The sequence below is a fragment of the Octodon degus genome, unplaced genomic scaffold, assembly GCF_000260255.1.
Source record: "Octodon degus isolate 3935 unplaced genomic scaffold, OctDeg1.0 scaffold00353, whole genome shotgun sequence".
NCBI lineage: Eukaryota > Metazoa > Chordata > Mammalia > Rodentia > Octodontidae > Octodon > Octodon degus.
Window position 1 is genome coordinate 713,082 of NW_004524929.1, and position 10,618 is coordinate 723,699.

General features: G+C 36.7%; 1 protein-coding gene across 1 annotated transcript in view; it reads left to right on the forward strand.

The window, feature by feature from the left end:
- The window catches only part of Atrx (ATRX, chromatin remodeler), a 305,544-nt gene that overhangs the window by 125,312 nt on the left and 169,614 nt on the right, over nucleotides 1-10,618 (forward strand). Inside the window, exons 11-12 of the mRNA XM_023708369.1 lie at nucleotides 9,354-9,487; nucleotides 10,031-10,207. Of these exons, the coding sequence (XP_023564137.1) occupies nucleotides 9,354-9,487; nucleotides 10,031-10,207 (311 nt within the window). The remainder of the gene's footprint in view (nucleotides 1-9,353; nucleotides 9,488-10,030; nucleotides 10,208-10,618) is intronic.

The window sequence follows — 10,618 nt, forward strand, 5'->3', positions numbered from 1 at the left end:
TTTTGGGTGGAACCGGGGATTGAACTCAGGCTCTTGTGCTCGCCAGGGAAGCGCTTATTCCACTGAGCCATCTCCCTGGCCCCTAAAATTTCATGTTTTACTATTTTTTTTGTGTGGTGGAACTGGGTATTGAACTCAGGCCCTTGCACTTGCCAGGGAAGCGCTTATTCCACTGAGCCATCTCCCTGGCCAAACTCTTAGTTCTATAAGTGATCAAATTTCCTAAATTTCTATCAATTTTAATAAATTTTGTACTTCTTGAACAAAATTAAAGAATAAATGGTGTTGTAACTCAGGCCTATTTAAGCATCATACCCTGTGTATAAATTATTAATAAGTATGGATTCTTAACTTTTTATTCCTAAAATTAAAAGACATTATTTGATAGCTTTCCTGGTACCCTCAAAAAGAATAGAGGGCAGCTTTTCATTAATCACAGATATTGTAGGCCATATAATTGATAAAATGTTCTGAGTCTTTGTTTAGCAACTTCATCTTTACTTTATGAATTCTACTATTGGATACAGATGATTATGCCTTAAACATATTTTTAGTGGAAAACTTTGTGCCAAGTTCTAATTTTGAACCTAAGAATGAAATTATGTTACTATAAAGTTTGAAGGGTTCCATAGTAATTGTGAGAAATATTTTATTTAAAAAGCTTTAGTACATGATATTTATTAATATAGATCCTTATACTGTAGCAGAAAGATATATTTGGCACTTTGTTCTCACTGAAAATATTTAACATTTTTGACTGTATGATTTTAAATTGTTTTGAAAATATGTGATTTTTAAAAAATTTTTTTTGTGTGTGTGTGTGGCCAGCTCAGCCCACCAGGGGGCGTGGCTGGCCGACATGTGGTGCTGGGGGATCGAACCTCGGTCCCTGTGCTTTGCCAAGCTTGTTCCAAGTAGTGCTTTAGACCACTGAGCCATCTCTCCAGCCCTAAAATATGTGATTTTAAGTGCTATATATACTGAGAGAATTATTGTGTATCTTTAAAGAACATGCACTTAAATGTATGATCATCATACTCAAAATTCTATTACTGTACGTTCTATATAAACTTTGATACTGTGCACAGAATGTATAACAACAGATTTTACATGAACTCTGTCACCTTTGTATATGGATATTTTGGTTGGATGTAATTTTTATTTAGCAGTTCTCTTTTAAAACTTTTCAGAGCTCCTGAAAAGGTAAAGCAATAGTTATGAAATGTGTTTCACATGCCTTTCTACATTTTAGAAATGAAACATGTTGGGCTAGACATGTTTAACATTATAGAAATCTTGCATTGTTTTATTTCTAAATGCACAAATTTGTAATCAGGGAAATATCTTTCAGAAAGTGATGATAATGTATTTGTCTAGATGCTCATTAACACAAGTGGTTGATGAGTAGAGTATAGCACTAGCATAGTAAAACTAATGAGAGTGATCTTTTTTTATTTTAGGTTCTGTTTCTGGCTTTGCCACTCTGTAGTTTTGTTTGTTTGTTTAAGTCATTTTTCCACTGTAACTGTGTTTTCTCATCTGTAAAATGACAGTTGGAATCCATGCTCCTTTTATCAAAGCTCTTAACATTTGTGTTGCTTTTGGTATGGCTTTTCCTTTAAAATTCCCTGGTGCCAAGAGAGCCTTCTCCTGAGTACTATTTTTTGAGAAATCCAACAGTTTGAATTACATACTGACTTACATACCAGCAAGAGGCATTTTCCTGTTTCAGTGCTTAAAGAAGAGAGAGACATTAATTACTCATTCTTTCTTGGTAAGATCATAGTTACCAAAGTTTGTTTTGACTTTCTAATTTTTTTCCCGATTGCTTGTGTTGTTAGAATCATTTCTTATTTTTGCTTTCTTTTAGTAGGTGAAAAGATTGTAAGGCATTTTCTTAGTCTCCATTATATAATTTGGAAGGTTTGGTTTGTGTGGATTTTGAGGTCCTATTATTTATTCTCTGATGCACCAGTTTCATTGTTTGTGGGTTTTTACTCTCACTTCCATATTGTTTTGCACTCCCTGCCCTTGCCTCTCTTTCAGGAACATGGAGGAATGGCTCCATTACCTGCCACTTTGCCCAGGCTTTCTGCACACAAGAGTGTCACAGCCTGTACTTTTAATGTTTCGGATAGTTGTGACTGACTGCTTTGGGTGCAACACCTGCCCCAAGATGTAATATTGAGCATTGAAATTCCAGGAACAGTTACCTTCGTTGCCTGGATGGTTTTCCCACAAACGCCTTGGAATGACTCAAGAAAGGAAACGTCAGAGCAAGCAGGATCAAATCAGCTAGGGATCATGCTATGTATCCATTACATGCATACCAGCATGGGTCCAGCTGAGGCCTGCAAAATGATGCTTTTCCAGCCTCAGCTGACTCTCATGTGACAATGTCCTTGAATTCTCTGTGGCCTGAGACTCCAGAGTTAAGGTAGTGGAGTTTGCCTTTAAAGCATCTCACAGCAGGCTACTTTGTAGATGGGACACGACTCACCTTAACATCCTTGTTGCTTGCTTATGTTGAAGATCAGCCTTAGCACTTAGGTCCTTTAAGTAAAGTTCTAATTTTGAGATGTAGTAAGTTTAAATAGCTGTTTATGGAACCATACATTTTGCACATATTCAACTTGATCCATCATTTTTATTTATGAAAAATGATTGAGCTTTTAAAATTCATTCTTAATTTACTTGGCTGTAAATAAGAATACAGCCTTTAGTCAAAAATTAAGAGGCAAATATAAAGCTTTATAATTCTTTTTCGTTAAATTTGTTTTTTGAGATAGGGTCTTGCTATGTAGTTCAGGCTGGCCTTGAACTCACTATGTAGTAGCTCAGGCTGGCCTCAAACTCAAGGCAATCATCCCGCCTCAGCTTCCCAAGTATTGGGATTACAGGTGTGCAATACCACACCCAGCTCTATAAAACATTTTAGCCTAATAAAGCTTATAGAATCTTCATCACTCTGTTTTTAATTTGTAATTTGGAGAAATATGATCATTGTTTAAAATTTGTAATTCTTATGTTTCTGAGGTATTTACAGTTTCTTTACATAGTATATTCTTTTTTTGTCCTGCAAAGATCTTAGGTTTTTTTTTCCCATTTGTCTCCTCAGTGCTGGGATTACAGGTGTACACTACTATGCCCCGGTCTTGGTCACCAACTCAGCTAGCCTGGGGCTGGAGCTGGCATGCATGCAGAATGGGGGATCGAACCCTGGTCCCTGTGCTTACCAAAGCAGGTGCTTTTGTTTTGTGAGCTATTCCCCAGGCCTTAGTAAGATTTTATTTATTGTTGGAGCTTTGAAACAGGGTCTTGTGTGTAGTTCAGGCTGGCCTTGAATTTGCTATGATTCTTTAGTCTCAGCCTCTGAGAGCTGGGATTAGAGGTATGCACCACCAATGCCCGGGTAGTGAAGTTTTATTTTGGTGGTTCAATTAGATAGTATATTCTTACTGATGGTCATTAAGGTGTAATTCTTCAGTATGTGGATCTGACTTGATTTTCTATGAATATTTACTTTGTTTTTTTATCACTTATAGAAAGTTTGTCCTTCACAAGAAGACACTACATCCCTTACCTTTTCAATATTTTTTTGTGGGCAGGAGAGATATTTTGGCAGTCTAAGCACCTGCCTGACAAGTGCAAGTACCGGAGTTCAAACCCTGGCACCATATGCCTTGCCCGCCCCAGAACCCCAGGTGCGCTGTGCCTGCCCTGAAACTGGGTGTGGTGGTGCATGCCTGTAATCCCAGTGCTGGTGAGGCTGAGACAGGAGGATCATTGAGTCTGAACTGCATAATGAGACTCTATCAAATACATTAAAAAAATAAAAATAAAGTATACCCTTATGTAAATTTTTTGTTGTGAGGCAAGGTGTAGCTAAATTGCCCAGATTGGGTGTGAATTTGGGATCCTTCTGCTTCAGCCTTCCACAATACTACAGTTCTGCACCACCATACCAGGCTCCTAAGATTTATTATGTAATTTCTTAGTTGATATCCAAATTGCGTCTTATCTCCTGTATATATTTAGTTTCTTTACAATCCCAAACTTAATGAGTTAAGTAGGTTTAACTATTTACCTTGCATTTAGTAAACATAATCATAGCCTGTAGTTTGAAAGAAGAATAATTATGTGTTTTTTTTTAATGAATCACATCCAAATTGTCATAGCTTCTATAGAAATTTCTTCGTTGTTTTTTTTTTTTTTTTAATTTTTAGGGAAGGGTCTACAGGGTGTTCAGGGTCTCACTACTAGATTGGACTCATAGTGATCTGCCTGTTTACAGCTTCTCAAGAGCTGGAATTACAGGCATGCGCCACCATGCCCAGTCTCAATTGCTGTCTCAGTGCACCCTGCGGGCTGGGCTGGTACGAGGTGCTGGTATGGCAGGCCTAGAGATTGAACCCCTGGCCCCTGTGCCTGGTTAGGCACTTTAATCTGCTGAGCTACTTGGCCAGCCCTAAAGCTTTCTTTTTTGAGCAGAACCGGGGATTGAACTCAGGCCCTTGCGCTTGCCAGGCAAGCACTTATTCTACTGAGCCATCTCACTGGCTCCCCTAAAGCTTTTTTTTTAGACAGGGTCTCACTATGTAGTTCAGACTGGCCTTGAACTCACTGTGTGGCGCAGGTGTTCTTGAACTCAGTGTTCCTTGTATCTCAGCTTCCTGTGTACTAGGATTACAGGTGGGTGCTACCACACCTGGCTGCTACTCTAGAATTTTTAGACTTTGGATTTTATGAACACAAACAAATGAGATTATTCTGGTAATATTTAGAATAACTAGATTTGACATAAAGTTTTGTTGACTCTTCATTATCCTATCCAAATGATAAGATTTTTTGAAACTGCAAGTGAACTGTTGTTTTTACATTTCTAACCTAATATGTAAGAATTCACACATTTTATTTTATGTGCTATGAAAATAGTGGAGAAAGTTTTTTACGGTCAATAAAAAATAACAATATACTTTATATTGGTGATTATTTTAGAGATTTTTGTCCAGAGAGATACTTTAAAAGACTTCCCTTTATTTTGAAACTGTGTCTTGATTTGGGAGGATGTGTTGATACTATATGTATTTTTAATTTGGCCATGGAGATTGATGCCAGGGGCCCACATGTGTGAGGTGTAAACCCTTACCACTAAGCTATATTCCCAACCTTTTAAAAAATGCTTTGAGGTAGGGTCTTTCTAAGTTTCATACACTGATGTGGGACTTTCGATTTTCTGGCCCCCATCTCCTGATTAAGATTACAAATGTGTGCTATCTTGCTCACCTTGGGAATATTCTTTATTTTATAATGTGATATTTTATTCGAGTGATTTGATTTAAATTTGCTGGTAAAATCAAAAGCTGTAACTACATTCTCATTTAAAAGATGTGTACTAGTATATACATTCTAATTCAATTCATCAAGAGATATATGAGCAAGTAATTTTGGAGTTCAATTCCAGTAAGACTTAAATTTGTATGATCTAGTTTCTACTTTCTTGGGAGACAGATCAGGGCAGAAATCATTTAAAAACACACTCATCTGCATCCTTCTTTTTGTAGCGATTCTCTTTGTTTTATAAATTTTTCTGATCCATCTGTTTGAAGGAGAAAGTGCAAAAAGATATATGAGTAAACCTTTATGTAAGTGTTTGGCGTGTTTTAAATCTGTTGAGTACCTTCGCTCTTCATCTTTAAATATAGCAGTGTACATTCCATCTGTCACAACCGAGGAGGCCTTAACATGTATTAATATCTCTACAGTTGAATGAATTCTTTTTTGGTGTATTAGAGACAGGATTTCCTTATGCAGTTCAGACTGGCCTTGAACTCACTTTGTAGCCTAGGCTGGCCTTGAACTTGCAGCAGTCCTCCTGCCTCATCCTCCTGAGTGCTGATATTTACAGATGTGCACCACCATGCCACCATTGATTGAAATGTGAATGTGTGGTAGGGAATATAAAGAGGGGTTTCTAATCCAGAAATAACAGAGGTTTCATGATCTCTGCTTGTATTCATCACCTTACCTGTCTCTGGGAAACAATACCTGATACACACAATTTAAGGTAGGAGAAGTTTAATGTGGTTCACGTTTTCAGTGGATTCATTCCATGGTTGTCTGGCACCAAGGCAGAAAAACTGCTCAACATGTGGCAATCAGGAAGAGAGCAGGGACAAATAATATATTCTTCCAGGTTATGCCTCCAGTGACCTTGCCTGTTTGGATCAGGCCCTACCTCTAAACACAGGAGACTTTGAAGATATTTTAGATCTCAACTGTAACATTCCAGCCCAGGGTTCTAAAAGGCTCTTGCGCATCTCATTATATACAATGAACTTAGTCCGTCTCTAAGAGACACCAAAGTCTTTAACAGTTTTAGCATTGCTGAAAAGTCAAAGTCCAGAGTTGCCCTACAATCCTGAGTTGTCAACTCCAGTGAAAATTGAAAAGAATGTTAAAATAATTTCAACATACAATGAGAAAGAATAGTCATTTTGATTCCAAAAGGGAGGAATGGGGGGATAGACTAAAGCAAGACCAAAATGAACAGAGCACACATTAAGTCCTGTAGCAATATGCCTATCAGTTATGGCAGTTCGTGGTAAGATGTACATTCCTGTAGAGCTTGGGGAATCACCACCCCTGTTGTCCTACTGGTTGTAGCCTACATGGCATCTTTCTTGAAGTAGCATTGCAGTAGTTTTCCTCAGATGACTTTCCACATTCCTTGCATTTCTTAACATTTTGGGAGGCGCTACTGCAGCTTTGTTTTTACTCTCATAGCTTTAAGCATTGCCCACTCAGGGACTTCAGCAGGGCATTTGACCTGTTGCACAATTTTGCCTGGCCATCCATGCCTTTTGAAATTGGTATAAAAGCCTCTGTGGCCCTATAACTCTTGCATTTTGTATGCTTGAGAAACCAGAAACATGCATAATACTAGAGCCTGTGCAGCTGGACCCCATTAGGCCTGTAGCGGTCTCTGAGAACTTGAATTGCCGCCATCAGGGGTACAGTTCCCTAGGAGGTCCTTAATGAAGAGGATGCCCTGGAGCGCTGATCTCAAAAGAAAATCTTTCAAAGGAGTTTACCATTTTATATCCTTTAACCTGTGATGTGTATGCCCTCAAGCATTTTTCTATTTTTTTGATGCAAAGTACTTGGCTTTTGAAAAATGTTAATTGTTTTAGCAGTGCTGTTATCCTACTCTCAATTTTATTTGTACTTCCTCCTTTGGAGCTAAGCTGCTAACTTCAAATCATTCAGCTCTATTGATTTTGTTTGTTTGATTTTTTTATTTTTCAAAAATATTATTATTATTATTATTATTATTATTATTGTTATTATGGTCTTCTTGAGACAGGTTTTCACTATGTAGTTTAGGTTGGCCTTGGACTCACTGTTCTGGATTCTCACTGTAGATCTGGCTGACTGTAGCAAAAAAATAACTGTGCCACAGACTGAATGAAATTTTCTCTGTGAGATCTCTTAGTGTGTCACCTTTTAAATTTAGCCTCACAAGGCTGGGCATGATGATACACTCTTACAATCCCAGCATTTGGGAGACTGAAGCAGGATCACCATGAATTTGAGGCTAGCCTGAGCTACTTAGTGAGTTCAGGACCAACCTGGGCAAGACCCTGTCTCAAAAAACCAAAACACAAAACAAAACAAAACAAATCCATACAGTCATTGTATACAGAGAAAACACAATTTTTCCCAGAATAAAACACACATGACCTCTATTCCAGTTTTCAGTGTAGTCCTTATTTCCATATGAAACCTCATGAGCCTGATCCTTATTGTTTCTCTTTATCAGCTTTCTGGCCTTCTGCAGTGCAGCCAGAACCACCCATCTAGCTTGGCTTGTAGCGTGCTAGGGCTTCTCTAGCCAGCCTCTTCAAACCTTCACATACTGTTTTGAAAGGCCTTTAAACTACATGGTTAGGCAACAGTCCCAGTACCATTCCAGTTTTCTGTGTTGGCTCTCCCATCATTGGGATACAATATCTGAAACTCACAGCTTAACAGAAGAGAGATTTAGCTCATAGTTTTAGTGGGTTCATTCCAGGAATGGCATGTTTAGAGTGTATGCCAGCAAACAGCTGCTTAATCCAGGACAGCTAGGAAGGAGAGATGAGAAGAGACAGGCAAAATGTACCCTTCATGATCATGTCCCAAGTGACCTGCCTCTTCTGCTCAGTCCCCACCTCTGACCTCAGGCTTTTGGTATACATTTCAGATTTAAAACATAGCACAGTTATAAGATTCTGATTATGCTAATCAGTTTTGATTGCAGAGTAGATGTTTAGCCTATAAAAGTTAGCTTATGGTAAACTGCTAAAACATTTTCACCTTTTCCCTGTGCCTTTTTATCCCTTTGCTACTGTGATTTATGAATTTATAGCAAAGGACACCCAGAATAATCAAACTCATTGTCTTACACGTTTTTTTATGATTGCTTTTCGTTTACATTTTCAGGCAACTTTTTTTTAGTGCAAACAAGGAACATGGAATTTTTTAAGAAACATTTTTAACATATGATGGTATTAGTAAAAGAAATATCTTATTCTTTTAGCAGTTGCCTTTTCTATTCATGAGTTGGTGTTTGGGAAACATTTTGAGAAATTTTGATTTGAGTGAAGCTATTGCACTATCTTTTTGAAAAAAACTCGTTTGTAGTAACTTACGTTGTTTTACCATGTTTGTAATTAATGGTGCGCATGTCCCTTTTCTTTTCTCCCCTATCTTGAATATTGTTAGAGGTTCCTGAGTACTTCAATACTTGGTGTTGTTTTAGCTGGTTAATAGATTTGTGAAGTAAATAGAAATTAAGGTCCAAAAATGTTATTCTACGTTTTGAGACACTGTTTCATACTAGAGTGGTTTATTATGTGCTGCTAGTCCAAAATGCGTTTTGTTGTTGGATATGTCACCTCCTGTTGGAGTTTTCTCTAGGAATGCCATTTGTCTAGATAAACAGATTTACTTTTGTTGAACTGACATTGTATTTATTGGATAATGGCAACAGCAAATGTCACATTGGTAGGTTACCCAGTATCAAGTTGTAATTGGTCAAAACAGTCAATGGACTATTTCTTTGAGATTCTCCAGTATATTGGGAAATTATATAGAATTAAAAAATAAAAGTACAAGTAACATTTTCACAAGTGTTTGTTGATACCTTTGGTTAAAGTATTTTGGCCAGTCTCTTAATTACAGTATAAAATCTGCAATTTGACATGTGTGTTAGTATTTTGATACAGAGAATTCTGTTCTTGTTTTTAATTTGGTATATATGTAGTTTTTTGTTTTTTTGTTTTTTGTTTTTTGTTTTTTTTACTCTTAAGAATTGCCAAGAAGATGCTTTTAGAAGAAATTAAAGCGAATCTTTCCTCTGATGAGGATGGATCTTCAGATGATGAATCAGAAGAAGGGAAAAAAAGAGCTGGAAAACAAAATGAAGAGAACGCAGGAGATGAGGGTGAGCTCCCCAAGAGAAGTAGAGGATGTCGTAATTGGCTTTCTTGATGAGTTCAGTCTTTGAAGAATATCTGAAGCCTATTAATTAATGCATACATTTAAAGTTTAAAGAAAATGAAGTTTATTAAAATGTATAAGGCCTTGGGCATGTATTTCAGTGGAGGAGCACTTGCCTAGCATATATGATGTCTTAGGTTTGATCTCCAGTATCGCAGAAGAAAAGTTTGCAACTTTATTATCATTATTCCTTTGAGTATCTTGTAATAATTGTGATAGTTAATCTAGTTTTGTCAGTGCCAATGAGCATGATTTTTATGTAAAAAGACTAAAGTGATATACATGGGTGATACTTGGTAAATATTCAATAATGGTGATATTAAGTTTAATATGTAAGGTGAACTGTTACCAGTGATGCCAAATATACTCTACTTTGGTATTTGTACAGCTCTGATAATGTCCATAAATTATGGTAATTGTCAATAGACAAATTTATAATGTAAAATCTAAAGATGCTGAATATCTTATTGGTGTTTTCTTCATTTAGAAGGAAAAAATCAGGTCAATTCTGAATCAGATTCAGATTCTGAAGAATCTAAGAAGCCAAGATACAGACATAGGCTCTTGAGGCATAAACTAACTGTGAGTGATGGAGAATCTGGAGAAGAAAAAAGGACAAAGCCTAAGGAACATAAAGAAGTGAAAGCCAGAAATAGAAGAAAGGGTAAGGCATTTCTATTCTGAATGTAAAAAACATACTGTTTTACAAGTAACTACAATAATGAAATTTAAGTATGTCTACTCAAACAGTTGACCACTAATACTAAGAGTGTCAGTGCAACTATATTTTCTTATATGAGTAAAATAGAGAATTTATAGTGGGAAAATAATACACTAAAAATAAAGGAGTTAATAATTAAAATATACTTAAAGAGTGTATAAAATGTAAGACTACACAATTAAAAGAAGAAAAGTACACTCCTGTGGGATGATGGAAAATACAATTAGTTTGAGTAAACACCTACAAGTTTATTAGAAAAACTTGAATTGGATATATGTATATTAAATTTGCAGTGCATGACAGTCTGAGTCCTTCTGCACTGAGTTTAAATCCTTCCAGTATCACTTTATTTTT